This window comes from Epinephelus fuscoguttatus, linkage group LG15, assembly GCF_011397635.1.
Source record: "Epinephelus fuscoguttatus linkage group LG15, E.fuscoguttatus.final_Chr_v1".
Lineage (NCBI taxonomy): Eukaryota > Metazoa > Chordata > Actinopteri > Perciformes > Serranidae > Epinephelus > Epinephelus fuscoguttatus.
The window spans coordinates 15,726,749-15,750,379 of NC_064766.1; the positions used below are offsets into that span (position 1 = coordinate 15,726,749).

At 42.1% G+C, this 23,631-nt stretch overlaps 1 protein-coding gene across 6 annotated transcripts; it reads right to left on the reverse strand.

Annotated features, from left to right (window-relative positions):
• Positions 1 to 513: 513 nt before the first annotated feature.
• zzz3 (zinc finger, ZZ-type containing 3) lies at positions 514 to 23,441 on the reverse strand. 6 transcript variants are annotated; one of them, XM_049599254.1, is made up of 12 exons: positions 23,286 to 23,441; positions 16,181 to 18,011; positions 12,167 to 12,305; positions 9,743 to 9,890; positions 9,513 to 9,625; positions 8,699 to 8,770; positions 8,206 to 8,307; positions 6,757 to 6,852; positions 6,184 to 6,333; positions 4,366 to 4,500; positions 3,475 to 3,575; positions 514 to 2,155 (listed from the first exon to the last, which is right to left on the reverse strand). In XM_049599254.1, the coding sequence occupies exons 2-12, from the start codon at positions 17,944 to 17,946 to the stop codon at positions 2,011 to 2,013; spliced, it is 2,967 nt and encodes a 988-aa protein (XP_049455211.1). In that variant the 5' UTR covers positions 17,947 to 18,011; positions 23,286 to 23,441; the 3' UTR covers positions 514 to 2,010. The 6 variants fall into 6 exon arrangements, with proteins under 6 accessions (XP_049455211.1, XP_049455213.1, XP_049455217.1 ...); XM_049599256.1 differs by lacking the exon at positions 23,286 to 23,441 and adding an exon at positions 22,789 to 23,139; XM_049599260.1 differs by lacking the exon at positions 23,286 to 23,441 and adding an exon at positions 22,595 to 22,748.
• Positions 23,442 to 23,631: the final 190 nt, after the last annotated feature.

A 23,631-nucleotide genomic window follows, 5' to 3' on the forward strand; every position in this document is an offset into this window, starting at 1 on the left:
CGAGGTGTTCGGCTCGCAGGTTTACATTTAATAGTTAACTGAAAATGTGTTAAACGCAGCTGTAGTGCATTTAACTTGATATTTTAGATGAAGACAATGATTCAATATTGAAGCGTCAATCAATCATAACTTGTTCAGGCAAACAAAATTTTGATTAGTCACAATTGTGCTAGGGCTGCATCTAACAGTTATTTCCACTATGAATTCATCTACATTATTTTCTTGATTAAACTTTTGACCTATAAAATGTCAGCAAACAGTGAAAAATTAGTCACTTTTCCCGAGTCCAAAATTATCTTCCAATGGTTTTTTTTTTTTTTTAATCAAAAGTCTAAAACCAAAGATATTCAGATTACAATGATACATTTTCTTTTATTTTTTTCTCAACTAACTGATGCAACTCTGAACTGCAGCACCGTATGCTGTGTGTGTGGAGTGACCTTCAAGATTAATAATACATGAACCACAGGTGTAGAAACACTATTTTCACATACTTTTATTTCCACGGTTCTCCTCTAGCATTTTTTTTTACATTATTATTTTTTTTTTTTTTTTTACATAAGAACAGACTGTTATACACAGATATTGAAGCAGGGCAAAGGGGGTGAGGGAAGGAGACGAAAACCATACAAAATGGTGTCTACTCAAGCACAACAAAATCTATGTGTATAAAATTGTGTGGGTTGTTCCACTGTGGAGGCACCAACCACTACCTCAATTCTTTTTTTTTTTTTAAATAGATTAATAAAAATACAATCTTTAAATGGACCTTTTAAAGTGGACTGCAAAATTAAAGAAGATCTAGAGGCATGATGACTGGATTGATAATGTAGGACAATGTGGGTCGATGTCGCCACGCACAAAGGGAGAAGTTGTGGCCAGGTTCAGAGGTGGAATTCCCCCTTCCAAAAAAAAAAAAACAAATGTCTTTTTTTTAAAAATGGCACACAGCAACTAGCGCTGGCTACTTTTCACCATATACTTGTACACTCAACATGATCAACAACAGCACACATTAGGGGAGGAGAAAAAAATGAAAACAAAAACAGTCTTTTCCATACGTTCCCATTCGCCTGCCTTCAAAAACATTTGCTCTCCGTGCTGTAGTGCTTCCTTGTTAGACATGTTTTAGTGGAGAGAGCAAAGGGAAAGGAAATAGAGATGAAAGTGTGTGTCAGTGTGTGTGTTTGAAATGTGAGAGAGCAGCGTTGTGTGACAGTGGTAGGGATGGCTCCATGCTGAAACATGGCGCACAGTCCGTTTAACACATCCAGGTCTGTCTGCAGAACGTCATGTGGATTAGCAGAACTTCCTACGGTCTGCAGCCGAAAACACACCGACCTCGGTGTCACGCTCCACACCGCCTAACTTATCTCGCAGCAACTCCCCGCAGAAGAAGCTGCAATTCATAAATACTCAATCTACGGGTACCTAGCTAGAACATTTTCACTCTTGCATAACACGGAGACCACATACACACATACAAACCACCTATGTGTATCTCAGTTGATGACTTCACAGTCCAATATGACCACACATCTCCATTAGGTGGCGCTTCACCACACTGATCGTCAATTCTCCAGTTTCGAAGCAGCACAGGGAGGTAAACTGGAGGGCGATGAGGGGAAAAGGGGACAGCCCTCCTGGAGTCACAGAGCTCGGGAATGTCGGTGTGCCTTCTATTTGTTTGTTTGTTTTTTTAAAAATAGTGTATCGTTTCAAATCACAGATCCATTGATTAACCTGGCTGAGGTGGAGCAGGGCCCCCTTGTTCTGAGGAACCAACATGGCCGCCCTTCGCTTGAGTCAGGGAGGCCAGTTTACCAACAGCCCCCCCCACCAGCAGCACCGTGGTCTGCTTTGAGGCCCCTGGCTGTCTACCTGCCTTGCTGGCCTTCCTGCCTGGCGGCGGGTTAAGCGGTTATCTTGGACTTGGAGGATGGAGCCATGCACAGAGTGACCTGTGGGATATGTGGAGAGAGCCTGGAGCTAGAGGCGCCTGGGACCCTGTCATCTGTTGGCTGGAAAGTAGTTAGGGTCCAGGTAGTTGTAGCCTGTGCTCTGTGGCAGGCAGTAGTCCCTGTCCAGAAAGGTGTCCGGCTGGTGCACTGGCTCTAGGTGGTGGTTCGGCTTGTGGGTCTCTGTCTTGAACAAGCTGGAAGACGAGCAGGACAAAAAAACAAACATCAGTGGAAAAAGTCACATAATGCCTGAAGTAAAGGGAAAAGTATGTGATAATTGTCTGAGAGAAGAGCAGCTAAACAATTTGACTTTAACCGACACTTCAATTGGGCTGTGTATTCAAAATCAATACCTGCTGACTGCTGTGTTTTTCTATCTATTTAAAGGTATCACCAAGCACACAGAAGATCGTTACAAAAATTCGAAATGATCCAATTAAAATAAGTAAACAAGATTATAATGCAAGATCAATATGTATCGTTATAATGTCCTAAACAGCTCCTAAGGGCTTGATCTGAGCATATTTTATTGGAAAAGCAATCAAAATCAACCCGATCAAATGCTGATCCTGTCTGTATTGTGTTGTACTGTGTTCTGTCCACCTCAGCCCGCAAGAGCTGCAGTGCTGCTGTTATTAACACAGCTAAGCTTTACAGTGCCAGCTGTATGAATTATAGTATATAAATGTGAAAAATTATTTAGGCGAACAGAGTTATTAGTGACTGAGTTTAGACACTGAGGAAAACAAAACACAAAGATTCGCTCAACTCCGACTCCAACAAATCTGTAATATCTCCTATTTTTGTTATTAGCAAGCAGCAGTGTACAAATCATTCAGAAAACAGCCTCAAATATTTAGCCGGCATTAGCCAGTTATAATAATAAACATCACTAGCAGCAGGTCATACAAGCTGCCGCTTATTAATGTTTCTTTTCTCTGGTTAAAGAGACTTACTGATCAAATCATGTCAATTTTAGGAGTTGCATTAACTCAGTTAAACTTTAATTAATATCAGATCGTTAATTATAAGATTATAAACATGACTATTTTTAACCAGGACCTCCAATATTTAGATCAAGTGTGCCAAATTTAGTAGCTATTTTAATGTGGCTAACATACTATTAATCAACATATAGCTACTGTACCGCTATATATACAGTATTTAAGAACCCAGATCAGGGCCACAAATAATTATCGGGAAATCTCCAGTGGTAACATTTACATTTCTTGAAATTTTATTGCAAAAACTATTTATGGTCTGTTTTTGGCTAATCCAGAAAATGTAACACCTGATAAATAAAGCTGGATCACCACATTGATGTAAAACTTATACATATTCCCTTCTGCCATCAAGATGTCAGGCCCTTTCACTTACCAATTATGGGATTGTTACCACAGTATAAACTATGAAAACATATCTTATGGTATAAAAAATTAATATCATTTTAATGTATACATCACCACTTTGTCCAACCCCAACTACCAGTTCTGTATGTGATAAACCATCTCACCAGTCAGAGCAGTTGGAGCAGAAATCTACTGAGTTATCTTGAGGACAGTCCTGACAGTGCCACCGCACTCCCTGGATGGGCTCCATGCCACAGACATCACACTGTGCAAACACACACACACACACACGCAACATCTTCAGAATGCAATTTTGGAAAAAGTTGAAACATTAACTGCTGGGGAAAACTGTCTTTGATGAACTGATTAATAATGGGACAGAACATCTGAATGTCCAATGCCCAATGCTATAATGTCATGTCACAGATAAGGCAGTATTTCGGATAAGGAAATTCTACTAGTAACACTACAAAGCATGACACTAATAATGTAGTTAACTGAAAATGTGCATGACACTAATAATGTAAAATATCGATGAAGCTGCAACTGCTGTATTTCATTGTCATTTTCAAGCTTAAAAAATGTCCAAAGTAAAAATAAAATGCATTTTTAATGATTTATTTTTTTATTTACAAGCTGTAACCAGAGCCAACATTTCTCTACTGTTACACAGCCTCCTCTCCTTTCACTGTGTGCTGCATTGCAGGGCAATATATCAACATCACATTAAAAATGGAGCACTTTCAGGGTGGATGTTGTGCTCTTTAAAACACTCCTTGTACTGTTTTCTGTTTTTACAGTGTTGAAATGCCACATACTCAAAACTGTTAGAATTGGTGTATAGTGTGTAACTACACACAAACTGCCCCTGTAGACCAACTGACTGCATAATCCCTTTGACTCAGGATTTAATTTAATTACCTCTCATACACTGAGGGCAAATTTGTATGTGCAAGCCTGGCTTTAATGGTGTGTGTGTGTGTGTGTGTGTGTGTGTGTGTGTGTGTGTGTGTGTGTGTGTGTGTGTGTTGTACAGAACTGTGCAAAGTTCTCACCTTGTAGCCTACATGTCGCACCCCAGCCTTGTCCTCATGGATCTCCTGGAGCGCCTGTTTTTTCAGTCGCTTCAGCTCTAAAAGCTCTTTGTACTCTGGCAAATTTCTCAGCTCCACAGGTATAGTCTCCTCATCCTGAGCGTGAGGGGTGGAAAGACAAACACACAGAAGTGTGCACACACAGAAAGAGACAGAGAGAGATGTTGACTGATAGGCATCAGGACGTGTACGCAGACAAAACATCTCTACATGACTCCAGGGATCCAATCTGATAATGATATCTCTAGATGTTTAATATGCTGCTGCCACTATTGATCAATCTATTTTTGGCTGAACAAGAGAACATATGCATAAACACCAATCTGGGTTTTCTACTGTTTGGGCAGCATTGTTGTAGTAAGCAGAGATTGTCTTTCGGCTGAAAGTACACGAGTGCAAACGTTTGTCTCCTACACAAAGAAAGTTTATACCCACCTCCACCTTCACACAGAGGGAAAAAACTTTAGACATGAAAAAAGTGTCAAAGAGCAACATTTTATTTTTGTCAAAACTATCAGTCGCACTTCCAGGCCTCGACAGGAAATGGCTTTGTGAGATTCCTGCCAAGCTGCCGACGCATTTGCCCTCAACAGGCTTTCACTCCTCCCTGCAAACACGGCCAAAGTAAAGGACAACCTGCTGAAGTGAGAAATTATTGTGGCCCATGCTGGCAGCACCTTTGTGCCTTTACTTCATACCGGCTGTGTCAGAGGTTTTGTTAATGCGCTGGTGGAGGCGGCAGCCTGTGTTCTCAGCAGGGCATGGCGACCCGGTTTTACTTAAAGGTTACTGCCTTCAAAAGGGAGAGAAAGAAAATGTCAGCGCTTGGGTAACGGCGAGCGTCAGGAGTCGCGTAGTTCAAATGGAAAGAGGCGAGGCTGGCAGCCCCCCCTCCGCTCTGATTTAGCCATTTTCAACAGAACATGCTGCCTTGATTGAAGTGACAAAAAGGGTGCAGATGTGCGCAATCAAGAGCCAAATGCCTTATTTCACCAAAAGGTGTTAATGTGCAGTTAAGAGGGACAGTCTGTCATGTAAAAGCAGACGTATGTGACAAGGCAGGGAGCTCAGGAGCAGTTGCTTTCTTCACTTTGTCTTAAATGGATTTAGATAGACAAATCAGGTATAAACAAGCTCCCCAAGGCACATGACATGCAGCTTTTACCTGTCTTTATCTTACAGGTCACTGCTTACATGAGGAGAGGGTGAGACTGTGGATGGTGAAAGAGAGGAGGGAATGTGAGCCTGTGATAAGCTTAATTAAGCAGCAAAGTGCCACAGCCTGCTCGGTGACCGGTGAAATGAAAGAGTCAGGGATCGGTTACAAGATAATCTTGCAGGACAAAAAAATGGGTGTCGGTATATATTCAAAGGTTTACTATACAGGAACTGCCAACAACAGTAAACAATATTGCAAGCAAAAATGAAAGCCAACCCCCGATTCACTCTCATTTGGAACAAGCTTTGTCTTCTTGCTTTGCTATATTTGTGAGGGTTTTCATCGCTGTTTCTGCAATGTTTTGGCTTCCTCTTGGACGCCTGTTGCTTACGGTCTGGCACCTGGTCCGTACTGTGCACAGGATCATCCCAAACACAGCAGAATATGAAGGAAGAAAATAACAAAATACAGGCAGAGGGCAGAGTCTCTGCACAGAAATACATCCTCACACATTTCTAGATGGTCATACGTGATGACTGAGAGGGATTGCATGGCATACCTTCAAAAATAAAGAAGAGGCATTGTGGCTTTAGTGTTCTGTGATGTGAAAGAGGACTAACCGAGTCATCAGCAGAGGGGTCCTGCACGCTGCTATAGTACGCCGAACGCTCGTCATCTTCATCCATGTAGACCGGAGGCTCATAGGAGGTCAGGAAAGTAGACGGCCGGTACAGGTGCTTGTTGAGGTGGTGCTGCCTCTTACTGGATGCCTGGGGAACAAACAGGTGCAGTAGCAAGAGCAGGCAGTTTTAAACAAGTCTTCTTTAACATTGTTGCTTAAAAAAGGGCTGGAGAATATAGGTGAAATCAATATCATGAGATATGATGATGTGGCAAAACCATGCAGAATGACTGCGATGCTCAATAAAACAAACCGTGTCCCACTGTTATTGGTGTAGTTGATGGATTCTTTACACATTTTTTAAACAAAACCTGTTATTAAAGATTTTGTTAAAAAGGTTATTGACTTGCAAATTGCACTATACAATCATGGCACAATATTGAACTAATAGCCCAGTCCTTACTTACAGACATTTAAAGAAAGTAACTGTTTATATGACATTAGTAGCTCATTAGTAGTTCAGTGTGGTTCAGGGGTTTGGTAAATGAGTGCAAAATGAGTAAAGAGTTACCTTTTTAGTGTACATGCACAGGTTGGGTGTTCTTCCAGGGACAGGGATACCAGCTTTTGTCAGTTTGATGAAGTACTTTTGAACCCTACTGGCAACCTGGAATGTTTCAACAGGAAAACGTTCCGCATTAATGATTTCCAACTGAGGAAAAGCTGCTTTAAGTAACTGAGGTCGTGCAAATGTATGATCCAAGTTCTTGCAGGGGATCTTTGCCTACTAGTATGGCAAAGTATACACTCAATGCAATTTAACAAGTTTGCATAGTAAAAGCACACAGATTTATCAATATCAGGACATTGCTAATAAAAGCCATGTAGACAATAGGGTCGGTTACCGTTCACATATTAACCGGTACTGGTTGCAGTACCTGTAATTCAGTACTGGTACTTTACCTTCTCTGTAATAACAAAAATGTACTTTTTAAACAAGCTGCAGAAGTGACATAATAGACTAAGAAGCCATTATGCACTGCTGCTCAATCAAACACTGAGCTAATCCTCTGTCTGTCTACTTGTGTGCATCTATGTGTGTCTGCTCATCTAGCGGTGATACAAGCCTATTACTACAACAATATAGAAAAGAAAATAGACCAGACGCCATAACTATTACAGTAGATCGGCAGTACAGCAATAGTTTTGGCTCGCTGGCAAGCCTACAGAGTGGCCTCGGAGCTCCGTGGACGGCTTTTTTAGTCTGGTGAAACCATCCTAATCTCGCGAGCAGATCAGTCTAGCCATGCAATCATAAAGACGTATTCTGGCAACGGTTAAAGCTTACCGGGCCAATCACAACCGTTCATTACTTTGGGGCGGGTTATTTGAAATCATCAATCAATCAATCAATCAATCAATCAATTTTATTTATAAAGCCCAATATCACAAATCACAATTTGCCTCACAGGGCTTTACAGCATACGACATCCCTCTGTCCTTATGACCCTCGCAGCGGATAAGGAAAAACTCCCCCCAGAAAAACCCTTTAATGGGGAAAAAAATCATGTCATCAGAATTCGCGTTTTGCAAATTGGGTCTGGCAACGCCATGGCTTTCTGGCTTTTGGGCACTTCCGCCTCCTATCTGAAGTTGAACCTAGCGGTCTGGTGCCTGCCTCAGATCTCTGTGGCTGGCTTCAGGGCTTCGGTGTGACTTTTGGAACTTCTGCCTCTTGTCTAAATCTGGCGTTCTGACCCAGATGCACTGTCACGTACTGACAATTGGCACCGAGGGATTTAATGTGAAGTGGTCAGGTTCAGGTATAGGTTTAGTAGGGTAATGAAATTTGTTGCTTATCTGAGGTGAATTCTTACTACAAGTCTCACCAGTTTACTCTGTAAGAAGTTGTTGTGTTTATATCATTTCCAAATGTGCAAGTAAACCAAACATTCTGAACTAAGCATGTACTAAGTGTGGATCAGCATTTCATTCAGTTCATCCTAGCTCTCTTCCTCACCTGTTTTGCTGTTCGATTGCCAAGCTCATCTGCAATCTTCTGCCATCTTCTGGACTCTACTTCCTCGGGAGGGAACTTAACGAGAAGCTGCTCTAATTTTTTCTATCAAAACAGAAAAAAGCAACATGTTAAAAGCATGATAGGACAACTATTTTTACTGGATAAATAATAATAAGTAGGCTGGAAGTTTAATGTATATAATATGATGCTTTTATCACATCATTATTATTATCATTATTGATATACACCATTCAAACACAGCCACAAGAGGGTAGCAATAATTATTACAAGTCTGGGTTGCTTATTAAAAGAAACTAATGTAAATTTAGCCCTCATTTTACAAATTGATGATAGTTTTCTACACTAATCCTGCACATTTCAGACATTCAATAAAAAAAACTGTGATTCATTTTCTGAATTTAAAGACAGAAATGTTTCAGTGCAATCCTGCGGACAGAATTATAGTACTACATCTGACACACGTGGTACCTACCTGTTCCTCCACAGTCCACAGCTGGTTAAACGTGTCAGACTTGTTTGGGTGACAAATCCTCCCTCTGATCATCTGTCAAGAAAACACGAGTGACAGCCATGTTAAAAGATACAAAAATAATGGGCACTGCACCATTTGAACAGATCTGCGCATATGAACTGCCTGGCACACTGAATCCATCAGTTTGACAGACAAAGCCCGGCTGTCAGATGAGACTCGAGATGTGTCATTGGGAAGACGCAGAAAAACAGCAACACTTTTGACAAACAAAATCCTGTTAGAATTCAGAGTGTAACCCTGGAGAATGCAAATGTGACTGCACAATATAAACAGGGAGAGCCACAGAAATAATCAAGTTGTTTGCTCAGTGCCAAACGCTTGGCGTCTTCTAATCCCAACAATCAATCAAAAGTGAAATCTTACTGCCTATACAATGTAACAAAAGACACACACAGACACACAGACACACACACACACACACACACACACACACACAACAAAGGGCCAAGAATAAGACGTAATCAGAGGTGTGGGAGAGGCGGGCTCCTCATGTTTCCATAGATACCATCTTTTGTGCTCACATGTGCTGCATGCTTAACTCTGCCGAGCAGCAAGAATGGTGGAGATGAAATCAGATGGAGGCCTTGGCGTGTAAAATTGTAATAACCTTATGATTTGTAGTCTAACCTGCAGGAGATGGGTGACTCACCAGCTACAGTTATGAATGAATCTGCATCTAATGATATACAGGGACGCAATCACAGCAGCATGTGTGTCCTCTACAGGTTATATTAGTACAGAGGCAGAGTCATACCTGCGTTTGCCTGCCGTTCTCTGGAGCGTCACTAGTGGGCAGAGAGGAGTACATGGTGGAGGATTCGCCTTCCTTCTTAGGCTCCACGGGACTTTTTGGTCGAGCAGGCAAACCTAAAGTGAGGCAATGAGCAGAATTAGTATTTTTAAATGGCAGAAGAAATCTCTCTGGTGTTTACATTGATTTTAATACACATACCAAGACACAGACAAAAAGTAATGTATACATGCCTTGGTCAAAGATCAGCTTTAGCCGCCTGGTTTTGCGTTTCTTGTCACAGAACTCTCTCTCAAAGTCCCCGAGGCCTGAGGTGTACTGCTCCCATCCAATTTCAGGGAGCTGGACGACTCGCTGAGGACACGGCAAGCCCAAATTAACCTGAGGGTCACAAGGATTGATTCTGGTCAGATTCTGTTAACAAGTAACTATCCTAACAACATCCTAACAAACTATACTGCAACATGTTACATATTTGACAACATATGAGGAACAAACACTGTAAGACAAACATTTATGTTTTGGGGCATTTTCTACTTTTGTTAGGTATGCTTATGTTTTGATAAGTTAAAGGAGCAGTGTGTAGGATTAATACATAATACCACATAACCACATAATCCCCTGAAACTAAGAATCCCTGTGTTTTTGTTGGCTTACAATGAGCCCTTCATACATTCTACATCGGGAGCGGGTCCTCTTCCACTGAGTCCCCCATGTTGCACCGTCATGTTTCTACAGTAGCGTAGAATAGAACAACCAAACACTGGCTCTTGAGAGGGCCTTACGTGATTTTATGTTACCTGAAGGCCACCGTAGGTTCTCTTTCATGCTTAGAAAGGGAGGGGTATTCATTTAGTTGCAGGTCTACACCAAATAGTTTGATGCTTCAAAGCATCATTCATAACACTGACATTCAAATTCTAAATCATGTTTGAATGCTGCTCAGCTGCTTTTTTTGTACTGATATTTCTGCACAGTTTGGAGCCAATCTGCACATAGCAACCCTAAAAAATATACATGAAACAACCACCGAACATGACCCAACCAGCAAACTGCCAACTTTCACATTATTGTAGCACAACTGTCAGGACTGAGACAAAAACAGAGACAAGGACTGAGTGTTGGATGTGTGTGTTATCGTGCATGCGAGGGAAAAAGAGAGTGACACAGAGGGGGGAGGACAAAGTTGACTATTGCTTGTAATGTTTCTTTAAGTTAATAACTTATGTGGAACACCTGCTCACCAGCGCACGTGATGTTTTAAGCTTACTCAAAGCCACCTGACCCACTCACAGGTGGGTTCAAAAACATTTTCGCACGGTCAAAAAGCTGTTTGCTCTCCAGCTTGCCACACCTGTATTAACAGGGCGTACTGGCAGCAATCTAACAGCACCACAAATTACATTTTTTTTTAAATAAAGAAAGTTGATTTAACTAAAGAATAACTAATTTAATCTGATAAAAGACTTTAATCAAATAGAGAATGCTGTTAGAGGAGTTTCAATGATGTCATAAAATATATCAACAGACATTTGAGCTTCATTTGAAAACCTTCATAGGAGCTTCGAACCTTAGAAAGACTTTTAGTACAGGCCTAGTTGGTTGCAATCTGCAACCTCACCTCTAGATGCCACTAAATCCCACACACTCATCCTTTAATCCTTTTAATTAATTTGTGCTTTTATAAAAAGCACAAAGTCTAGGCATAGCTTAGCATACTTTAAGTTAGCACACATTAGTCATTTTTTAAAAGATTTTTACAAATAGATCCCTAATCAAGGAGCAAGAAATTCTTAAACTTAGATTCACAGAAAGGTTCCACATGATTTCACATCCTCACTTTCTTTTTCTTGTATGCACAATATCCTTGTTTCCGCATACAAATTAACATACGCTCGAGTGAAAAAAAAGCAGGCACTTACTTTTTACCCGACTACACAAACATATGAATCCATTTACCTTGACATTTTATCGAGTAAGCAGTCAAAAGCAGAAAAAAGGTGGACAGTGTGCACATCCTAGCCCAGTTGTGAACAGGTGCAGAACACAATCTGAACCATACAGTGGAAAAGGAGAACTCTGCACACTGAATTTTACAAGCTCCCAAATATTTATTCGAGCAATGTTTCAACCAGCGAGATACTCCTCAGGCAAAAACCCAAGAACAAGATCTTATGTGCCATATCTCAGAGAGGGGTTGATGCAGAGTGAATCACTACAGATTTTACACAGCTCGTGCACAAATTGTTTGTTGTACACATTTGAACATACACTCTGGCCCCACTCCAATTCAACAGCCCTGCTGTAACACCTATCCTTATGGAGCTCAAAATGTTGTTTTTGCTGACACTGATGGAAATGTGTGAACTCAATTATGCTTTTTTTTAATTGAAAAGTGTTTCTAATTATGTTGTCCTTCCCATTTGCATACATGAGAGGGTCAAAATATTAAAAAACACTTCTCAAGGTAATGCAGTCTAGTACAACACCATCACAAACTGTGACCTCAATACTAAAACATACTGAATTAAAATTAATGCATCAATGTTAAAAAAAAAAACAAAAAAAAACCTGAACACAACAGGCATCATAAAAGCAGGCACTCCCTGGCTCTGTGCTTTTCACTTTACCAAGGACACACTCTGTATGTTTGTTACCCGTTTCTGCAGCTGCTCCACAAAGCTGATGGGATTGCTGAGTGCCTCCCTCTGGTGACGCGCCAACGTCTCCAGGTCCAGGATGGCCTGCGTGCGCTGGGCCTCGAGAACACCGATGGTCTGCAGCAGCCTCTGATAACTGACACGGAGGGAAGCCAGGTCAGACAACAGTGGAGGGGAGGGACTGCTTACATTATTCAACCTGACACTTGCTGCAGTGCATCAAACTTTTAGACCACAGACAATGAATAATTCAACCACGGAGCTGAGAACTTAAATACTTGCACAAGACACAAACCATTTCCTTTCCACTTATTTTGCAAATAATGTGTTTGCAGGAGTTTGCATGAGCCAGAAATGGTGCATCTCAAATTAGCTGCTTTGGAAAATAACACCTTCAGAGTTACTTTCTTAGTGTAGCCCATCAAGAAGTGCAGCCCGTAAATGAAAGTTCAAACGGTAAGAGAAAATACACTTTAACCACTAAAACACTTTTCTGATCTGTAACTGCGCACATCACTTATATTTCATAGCAATATCAAAACCTTTGCATGACAAACACTTGGGTTTTACAGTGCTCGAGGAGCCTTCCACGCTGTACAAGTCTGACCTTTCCACTCACACCCTCTGGGGCAACAGAAGAGCTGCAAACTGAGCTGTCAATGACTAAGTGTGGTACTGACTCAGAGGCCCTACAGTGCGGGCAGAGCAGGAAGAATCGACAGGAATGTGACAGCATCCTACATGGCTATAACCTAATGCAAGTGCTCAGTGAAGCAGAGTGGATCAATCTCCCCTAACGGGACATGAATGAAAATCAATGCAGAGGACACAATTTATTCAACAGCTGCCGGTGATTTGAAATCCTACAAGCAAAACATTCAAACAAGCCAAGTGTGTTTAACCTCATATCCCTTCATTAGTTACAGACACCATCCTTTCATGCAACGTGAAGCTCTGCTGACCTTGTATAGGCACCAGTAAATGCTGTGCTTCAGTGCAAACTGCAAATCTGTCACTCCAGCAGTGGCACATAAACATACTACTGCACATTTCCTGTACAAGAGTTATTCTGATTCAAATGTAAGACCTGTGCACAAGACATGAGCAAGCATGCTGACTTCCTCAGATGAACAGATGATCTCTACATTAATCTGTTTAAGAGAAATGAGGAGGACTTGGCTCTGCTCCTCAGCACTCTGGACTCCCGCCAGGTGTCCAGGGACAAACCTGGCGTACCATTGCCACCTACTGGGCCTGAGGTCCACTGAAAAACAGTGGTGCCAAATGAAAAACTGGCCAGGACAATGGTGTTGCTACATTAATGCCTGATTATCAAGGATTGTGGTTTGCTTTTTAAAATATTTACATGAAATAGGTAGAGGGAACTGTGTCAAAATAGACAAAGCTGCTAGATGACAATACACAATGTTCTGTATACACATTATCAAACATGTCCGTGTCAATTCTCCATATTCAGCAACCCTAAAAATGCCAAGTCATTCTTCTCTAAAGATGACTCCTCACTGCACTGATCTGAGCCTTCAAATATTCCTTACTCAGCACGACCTAAAACTTGGCATGTCACAGAAACTTGATCGAATTACTGTGCAATACGAGAGCAGTGAAATCTTACTCTAGAGCCATTCTCCGAATTTGAAACTTTCACCAATAATGGTGTCAAAGACAAAGGGACGTCAGCTGATGATGTCTCTGAGCCCCCACAGCCCTCTGCCCCTCCTCCCATGAAGATGCATCGTGTATCAGCTGACCTGCCACAGTGCAGTTAGCAGTGCCTGACTGAGCGCAGCATGGGATCTGTCCACAAATATAAACATCCCATCTTGTCTGATGCCTAACAACACAACTAGGAACAAAGCCCCCACGCCGAAAAACCCTTCTCCTCTAAAACAACTCATCTTACTGAGAAAAGAGAGGACGGAGGCAATCAGCAGAGTAATTTTAACATCCAATCTCAGTGGGCTTTGGAAAGATGACAATTGGCAGCTAATTCACACAATCACGGCACCAGATTGAAGGTGGAAATTAAAGGCTGAAACATGTAAAACCTGAACAATAAGACAGGAGCTATAGTTAGATGCTCATCGATAGTCCCGTAATAACTGAGAGAAGCCTCCAAAAATAACTGAGATAATTAAACATTCTGTCTAGGTGTTGCTGCTGCAAAAACACAGACACACTTGTATTAGTTGTATTCTTTCCTTTGTTTAGAAGGTAAGGTAACACTCACAGGGCTGAAAGATAAATCTCAGGGTTTGTGTGGCAATTAACAGGACAAGAAAGAAGAAAAATACCGTTCTGCCCGCTCACATTTTTTATTCCTGTTTTTCCTGACTTTTCTCTAATCTTTGCTAATTTCACAGGCAATAATAAAGTTGAATGTTTTACCTCTTGAGGCCATTAACGGTTATTTAAATAAATCAATTCAAAAGATTTAGAGGAGAAAAAAGCTTTTCAACCTATTCAACCTGTGAGGAGGGGTCAACTTTGAATTTGTTGAATCTGATTTGGCTGTTCAATATGAATATTTGACTATTAGTTTTTTCATATAGACTATCAAGTAACACTTTAGTGAAAAGCCAGATTTTTGAAGAGGTTTCGGCAGGATGTTCAAGGTGACAGTGACATTTATGTAGCAAATAGGGTTGTGAATCTCAAGTTTCATCACAATATGATATTATATCCTTTTTTGGACAATTTTATGATACTTGCTGATATCACAAAGTCTGCCATGATATGATTTCAGTTCAATTCAATTTCTTTCCGGGGCCTATGATTGATAAAATCCAACATTAGAATATATCCTCGCTGTCTTTTTCTTGACTGCTTGCCATTGTCTGCCTGGTACTAGGTTGCTAGCACTGTTTGAAAGTTTAGGAAGGAGGTGTGCTTGGATGGAAGTAGTGACACAGACGTGCCAGAGGAAATTTCAAAATAAAAGCTAATCTTAAAGATGACGATATCTATCAATGTTTTCACTTTGCATCGTGTTACAACCCAGTAGGAGTCTAGGGGTAAGGGAAGCAACATAAAACCAGACAATGAAAGTAAAGTGATTAAGGCATATGAATCATATTGGATTGTTAATCATTAAAGCGATATATCAGTCCAGATCAATGCTTTGCTACACCCCTGGTAAACAAGCCAGCTTACCCTCCAACCTAATGCGTGCTAGATATCAAACAAAAGTCAAAGACTATGCTAAATTAAGTTGCTGTAAGCTGTAAATTCAACACTTCGCAGAGCAGAGGGCAGAAGATAACGTCATCTCGGAGCCTGACTGGACAAAGCCTCTCTTCCTCCAGGCAGCTGCCCCCATCTCACTCAGGCTCACCATGGGTCTGGGTCTGTACCCACCATTGCACACATCTTCCCTGAGTGAAAGTGACGACTTCAAATAATGTAACGATTTTACCCTGGAGAACAGCGTGAAAGCGAGGAGCACTAAATCTGCAGCTACTTTTGGGGATCGAAATGTCCCCAGAAGTAGCTGCACACTGACTGGCGATGAATTGCGTAGTTTGCCGCAAATTTGAGAGCGGGCTGATAAAATGGGGTCATTTTGACTCTCATTTACTTAGCCTGAGAGTTTACATGATAATTAACTTTAGTCTCTGTTGTTACTCTAACTACTAATAAATGCAACAATTTGTGCAAGGGCAAGTAGATTCCTGAATCTCTTGCCTGACCAACCAAGTAGAGAAAAAAACCCTTAAGCATAGTCAGTGATGTTTTGGGCACAATAATACTAATTTTCAGACATATTTATGACTTGAGTAAAAAAATCCTTAAGGTTTTATGTTCAGCTCTTTCAAGACATCAGAATATTCCTGGCAAAGACAAATCCTCATCAACTCAGATGCATGCCCGGTTCATTCAAAACCATAGACCAGAAGTAACGCAATGATCACAGAATACAGTGATCAACATGTGTGAGAGCTACATCAACAAAAGATGAGGGGAGAGCAGAATCCCCGGGGAGCTCCCACGTACTCTTTGTTGTGTTTAAGAGCCAGGTGGTCCGACTCAAAGTAATACACGTCTGGCTCCTCCTCTTCCTCCTCCTCCTCTGCAGCCTGGCTCTGTGTCAGCTCCATGCTTTTCTCAGCCTCTTTGCCCTCCACAGTCATACTGTCCTCACCACCTGCCCTGTCTCCAGGATCCACGGAGACCGGCTCCTCACTGGAGGGGCCGACAGAGTCTGAGGGAGCAGGTTCCTCCACCACAGGGCAGTCCTCCTCCAGTCCAATCACCACCTCCCCCTCTTCCCTCAAGGGACCATTGTCTCTGGGGGGAGAGCTGAGCTTGGAGGAGGCCTTGCCACCGGTGGCAGCCCTCCTGGGTGAAGTCCGCAGGGTGTATCTGTGTTCGTAGAGCTCTGTGAAAGAGGGGGGCGTGCTGGATATTGAGGGGTTGCACCCTGGCTCTGTGGGGGAGGGGGTTGTTGCTAGTGGGGGTGTAGTTTCTCCTGAGTTGCTGTTGTTGTTGTTGTTGATTGGACTACTGTTCATGTTGGTGGTAGTGGAGGAGGTGGAGGCAGCAGCTTCCTGCACTGGTGTTGGCGGCCGGCCGTTGGTGTCATTCTCACTCTCCGTCACCTGCTCCTCGTGCGCCAGACACAACGGGTCGCCCACCACGTCAACCTCCACCTCCTCCACCTCCTGCTCCTTAGCTACTATCAACTCAGGGACAGGATCCTCTGGAACAGCCTCAAATGGCGGAGCAGCTGAGGCTGGCGATTCCCCTGAGCCAGAGACCTCCATCTGCACAGGGACAGAGTTTCTACAAGGCACAGTGGGGTCAGGGGATGAGGGAGCCCCCGTCTGACTACCGTTGAGCAGCGACGGGCAGTTGATGGCAGAGGTGGGGTTTGCACTAGGCTCTTCAGTTAGTGTGCTAGGTTCCTCTGCTTTATTCTCTCTGAGTCCATTAGAGGCCTTGTGAGCATTCGGAGGCTGAGCTGCCCCGTCACACTCCACATGGCCATCCTCTGCCTTCCCCCCTGTCAGCTCACCTTCATCTTTACTGTGGACAGGTGAGGCAGGAGTTGTGTTAGCAGAGTTTTGGCTGGGAAATTCTTCACAACTGTTGTCATTGCTAGGCTCTGGGACAGAGACTGGACTTTCAGGTTTCAGAGGCTCAGGGTCCTCCTCGTGTCCCTGAGACTCTCCAGAGCGGGAGCACCGTTTGGCCCTTTTGATTTGAGGACAGGCATCCCGCGCGCCCTTCCCTCTATCACATTTCTCAGAATTCTCAGGACTACTGTCTTTTTCTAAACAGGACACGCCCCGCTTCCTGGAGCTGGTCCATTGCTCTGCCTCAGCAGGAGAAACATTTGAGTCAGTTACCTTCACCTGCAACGAGCCCTGCTGCTGGCCATCCTGCTGAGTGTCCTGCTTTGTATCATGTTTGGCGTCCAGCTTTGCGTCCTGTTTAGAATCCTGCTTTGACTCCTGTTTAACATCTTGTTTGGTGTCCTGCTTTGACTCCTGCTTGCCGTCCTGTTTCGACTCCTGCTTGCAGTCCTGTTTCGACTCCTGCTTGCAGTCCTGTTTCGACTCCTGCTTAGATTCCTGTTTGCCGTCCTGCTTCGACTCCTGCTTCTTCTTGGGCGAGCGGGCCCTTGGTAGTGGAGGCACCGAGGTCTCCTCCGGCTGGGCGATGCTTCGGTTCCTGAGGGTTCGACCACAAAAGTTCTCATCCAATCCATTGAGCCCCACTGACGACCTTGTGACGCGCGAGGAACGGGACGCGGCCATACTACGGCGGGTGCCTACAGTCTCCTCATCCTGGTGCTCTCTCCTCTGCAGCAGAATGTGGGCACCTGTAAAACACACACAGACAGAATCATGCACTTCATTAAGTTAAAAAAAAAAAAAAAAAAATCACTGGAAACTGCAAACCTTTACAACTCAATGGTCACATCATAGCACTACCACTGCAAAAGCTGTACATTTGGTTGGTTTCACTGGCCAGCTATGCTAAAAATGAATGCATGAACGATACCCTGGGGTGGTTCAAACAAAAGCGTTCACCAAAAGGCCTTTGTTAAATACCGCTCGGGTCATTTCTCAGCTCACACCAGAGTGGTATTGATTTCCCCTGTCATTGTAGCTAAGCAACACCTTCTGTCCACAGGCAAAACGAGATGTCTTATCACAGCTCCATACAAAGGAAATACATTAAAAAGGTGGAGGATCTTAAACTGGCAGGAGACAAAACAGGAAACAATAAGGTCAGATCTTCCATCTAGCCTAAATGACCAATAACACAGTCACTTTCAATACTTCGCAAATATCACAGCTTTGAGACTCATCTGTATGTGCTCGGTAACTCAAGAGATAAGGTGACTACAGCGCAGCAAGCATTTTAAGTACTGAAAAAGCCCCCAAAGCTGGCAAGCAGATGAATTATAAAAAGGTAAACTACCTGCATTAAAAACCCCAAATCAAATGTGTGTGTAAGTTTCAGTGAGGGCATTTTTATTCCCTCTCTGCAGAGATTACTGCTTATTCTGTCCCACAAAGAATACATATGGTTTATTGGTTGACTGAGTTCTGACACAGAAGCTACACTGTAATTCTTACACCCCAGTTCAGCAGAGATAACACTGCAGACATAGGTTTGTCATCACACACTGTAGGCTGTTTATCTCTTTATAACAGGTGTGCCAGAGGACCAACAGGCTGCAGTCCTTCCACAACTTATCAGAACGTACAAAAATTGAAATGCATTGACAACAGGAACCCTGCACAAGGCTTACAGGCTTAGTGTGTGGACAACCATAGGAAGTTAATCGTCATGTCCTAAACCTCTGACACAATTTAAGGCACAACAAAGCTTTCCCAAACTCGCTCTGTGTGTCGCCTGAGGTATCCCGCAGATGACGTACATTTCTGTGCATCTGGACAAAAATCCTGGTTTACAAGCCAAATACTACCAGAGATTATGAAGCAGTCAATCTTAGATATCTTAATCTATACTAAAGAATCAATTTCACAGATAACACAAAACCCTCATGCAATTACAATTCAGATGTAATCTTGGTCAGAAAATCCATCATAAGTCCATCAATACTATGCCACGTAAACACCTTACTTTACTCACATTTATCTAAGGTTGTTACTGAAGCAAACATAACGTAATTAAAAGAGCTGTCACTAACACATATACAGCTTATTCTGGTTTCACCCAGTATTAAGATTCTGCACATGGTATAAAGGTCACGGAGTGAAGCGGATACAAAGCAATGTATCAAGGAAAACACAATGGCTGGCGGTCATGAAAGACGTAAGAACACAACAGCAAAGTAGCCTTGGCATTACAAATAACTCCTCAAGTAATGGAGATTACATTAAGGTTGCTTTGGAAACTCATCAATGTGATGAATAATAAACAAACAAAGTTGCTCTACTTTCCAGACATGAACTCCACAGTCAAACAATTCATTTTAGTGGGCAAGTCTGTGACTGTAAACCTAATCATCTGTAAGTCTTAAGTATACAGTAATTAGTAAGAATATGCAGCCAATGAAAGCAGGGTGAAATTTTGAGACTGCATTGAGTGGATAAAAAGATTTCCTGCCCTGGCTGGAATACATGCATTCATTCCCTAATTCCCCAAAAAAACTCCCATTCAACACACACATACACACACACACAAACCTTGCCGCTGAAGTATCCTCTAGGTAACAGCTCCAAATAATAAATCTAACAACAGAGTACAATAAAAATGTGACGTGGTAAAGGTCATATTAAAGTGACATTCAGGGAGAAATTATCTCACTGGGTGTCCTTTCTTAGAAGATGAGACACAGTCATAGCATCCCATCATAGAGGAGAGAAATTATTGCAGCAATTAGCATTGTGGACATGGTGCTCATTTACATTAAATCCAAGTACATCAATCTGTAGGCTGACCTCTGTCAAAACTGATTTAAAAGCTCCTTGTTGGCTTTCCTGGGACAATTCCTTCCTTTTCCTTCACTGTGCTAACACAGCAACATCAAAGCCAGAGGCTACCTTGGCTACAAATACATTTTGATAATATTCCTTTGGGGAGCTAACATAATAGTCACCTGAAACAAGCACTACCACATGCACATATTACTCACACTCCACTAAGGACTCCAGCTGAGAAAACTAATGTGATTTGTCCATGCATAAAATAAGAGAAAGGAAGAAAAACACAGAAGGGGAGCAGGTTATTCAGACTGAGCATTCACCCTTGGACTCAAATTGACAAAACTAATTAAGCCTGCTCATCTGACCTGCTCTCAAAAACCAGAAAACTAATCACTACTTCAAACTGATCGGGGTTACAGTTGAGTTGGATAACTGGGCTATATGAAACATTTGCTCACACTTCCTTGTCACAATAATTAACACATTGTTGGCACAGCTGACAAAGCCTCAATTAATAATTAATTAATAAGCATCTCGTGCTGCCTTCAGGTTCCTTTAAAACATGTCTGACAGAAGTGTAATGTCGGGATTGTCGTAAAATAAAAATAGTGCGGGCAGTTACAAAGTGTGTCGGATAGCTTGCATCTTTCCAGTCCATGCTGTTACCACATAAACACACAAGAACTTTGTTTCTAAAAGGGCCAATCATTGACAGACTGCTCAAAAACAGGGTCTCCTTGCCTGTGGAGTGTGTCATAACATAAGCTACCTAAAGTATGTACACACTATGAACATTAAAATAAATATACTTGTAGCCCACTGTTCCAAACCAGCTGATAGTTGGCATTAAAAGATTAATAAAGGCAAGAGGAAAATCTATACATTTCTGTCCATCCTTTGTGACTCTTCAATTTTTTGTATTTTTTCCTCATGAAACAATATATATTTTGACTTGTAATGACGCTAAAAGGTGCTTCAAATGAAAAAATCTGACACAGATAAACTACTCTTTAGTTGAACTGCTTATAACTCATGTCAGCAACAAGGCCATAATGTTTGATGAGAGGTCGCAAGAAGACATTGCTTTGTTTTATGGGGGTCAAACGGCAGAAAGGTCAGGAACCACTGTTTTAGACCACAGACCAGCAATTTGATTTGTGCTCTCTCCCTACTGTTGTTGAGTATATGACAGTGGACAGTGCTTCATTAGTGATCTGAAGGAAAATGTCATATTTTGTGACTATCTTTTGAGTCATATATAAACATTTAACTACGGTCATTTCTATTTAATCAAATACAAGCAAGCTTGAAACTCCCTCTGCCTTTTCAAGGAATGTCCTAGCACACAAGGTGACAATAAACCCCACAGGTACACATTTATCATTTAGCAGTAGAAGAGTTTGAGCAAGTTCAATAGCCTTGACACAGTATTTTGTTTATAAATTTCAATGTCATATGCATATTTATATCTGCGCATAGTTGTCAAGTGTTTGTTTCACCTTTGTTGTTCTTGTTTTTATCTGTGCCTCTATTTTTGTGCATGTACATTGAGAGCAACTAAAAAACAAGAGTCAAATCCCTTGTATGTGTACACATATTTGGCCAATAAAGCTGATTCTGACACTACTGTCACGTATAGCCACTGATCCTGACAAGGCTGGAAAATAGTAGCTCATTCTCACAGGCAGCAGTGTAACCATGAATGCTGAAGGTGTCAAAGCCAGAATGTGTTATTAGTCAGTGCACCTACTTAGACAGGACCCATGTGCGATTGTAATTCTCAATCAAACCACTTCCTGTTCTTCACTAAAGCGCGTGTTTGGTTGTGAAGTTATGTTAACACGTGCTGTTTAAATTGCCATAATCATGACAGACCAGAACCTACACATGGGTCATGTGCCATAACAAACGAATCATTGTTTTTTATTTAAATGTAAAGGCTGTAAACTCCAGCTACACATAAGTAAACATACACCTTACTGGCTAAGTGTGAATGCTATTGTTGGCAAACCAGCTAAGCTAACGCCCGTAGCTGAGATCAGAGTAAGAAATTTGTTTTATGATAAACAAACAAGCTCTGTGCTGTTTTACCGTCGAGTTGGACTGTTCATCTCTGTTGCTGACCTGTAGTTCAACACTTCCACAGGGCCTACTGGCAACGAAAAATCCACGAAGTTGTGTTGGTATACATACCGATGAGAATCGCTCAAATCCCAACATCTCAGCTAATCAGCTGCCGCGAGCTCAATGTCGACAAAGTTGGATGCTGTTAAACTAGAGCCTAGACACCGTTGCAGCTGCACGTGCCGCCGGTTAAGTTAACACTAGTTTGCAGCAGGTCAACTCTAAAGTTCATGATTAAAACTCCAACCACACGTTTGGGCAAAACAGCCCAGTTAGAAGAACTGGGGAGCAGGCTAACGTTAGCATGGACCAACTTCCAAGCGAACGTTACTTGAGCTAGCTTGCCGTTTAGCGGGCTACCCCTAGCAAACTAACTTACCGTTAGCTCTCCAGGGCTAAATATAAAACATTAACGCTTGAGACACCAAACTGCAGACTGTTGCACCCTTGAAATCCATATATTATCTTACAAGCCTCAAATGACACAACGAAGTAGTACACTGCAATCTAAAAGCCAATTTTCTTCCTTTTTTCTCTTGTGAACGACTAGTTAGCCAAGTTGGCTAACATTACCTTCGCTAGTTCTTCTCGGCTAGTTTTCCTATAAACTGCATCGTGCAGAAAAGAATCGTGGCGGTTTTAGCTGTAGCCCCTCTAGTAGCGTTACTAACATGCTAGCTAAACTAGCTCGACAACTGATACAGCCATTAAGTCCACCAGTGATACATAACCGAGTAGGGGGAGTCGCAACTAATATTTTGTTTAGCCGAGGTTTACATTTCAACCGCTACGCACGGACACAAGCGGCATGGTTAGCAACCAAGCGGTATAACGACAGTTTAGTAACCATTTAGCAGCTACGGCTAGCCGCTGCAGCCTAGTATTAGCTAGCCAAGCTAGCTGATTGTTCCGCGCATAACTTTGCCGATGTATTTGTGTATTGCCAACAATGCCGGTCAGAGGCATTTTTGGTGGGCTAATAAATTTAGGTTTTGTCATTTGCTGTACTCGAAGAACCGAACTGGAGGCACACTTCTAAATAGCGTTTGTAGCTCAAGAATTACACATACCTCACTTCCGTAAATTTGCTGCACGTTCGGCCGCAGCCATGTTTTCAATCCAGTCAACTAGCGTTAGTCGGGGTGTGTGAGCCGACTCAACCGCGCTCGTCAAAATGCAACACTATACTGTACAATTTTGCCCCTGCCAAAAGTGTAATCGGTCACACACTCTTCAGGGTCACCCCGATTAATTGATGACTGTTTATTGACACTTTTCATAATAGAAGATAGACACTACAATTGACTTTTTCTTTTCTAATTTACCCCCTTGTTTCTCATCTAACAACCTCTCTACCTAGCAGAAATGGTGACAAAATCAAGATGACAACAGTGTTCAACATGTTTTCATCAAGTT

What these genes read in the sequence shown, in the direction of transcription:
- zzz3 (XM_049599254.1), bottom strand. Translation starts at nt 17,946, where the DNA reads ATGGCCGCGTCCCGTTCCTCGCGCGTCACAAGGTCGTCAGTGGGGCTC. An exon ending in AGAACGGCAGGCAAACGCAG is followed by an intron (nt 8,771 to 9,512) that starts GTATGACTCTGC and finishes TTTTCTTGACAG; the next exon opens with ATGATCAGAGGGAGGATTTG. An exon ending in TGCGACATGTAGGCTACAAG is followed by an intron (nt 3,576 to 4,365) that starts GTGAGAACTTTG and finishes GTGTTTGCACAG; the next exon opens with TGTGATGTCTGTGGCATGGA.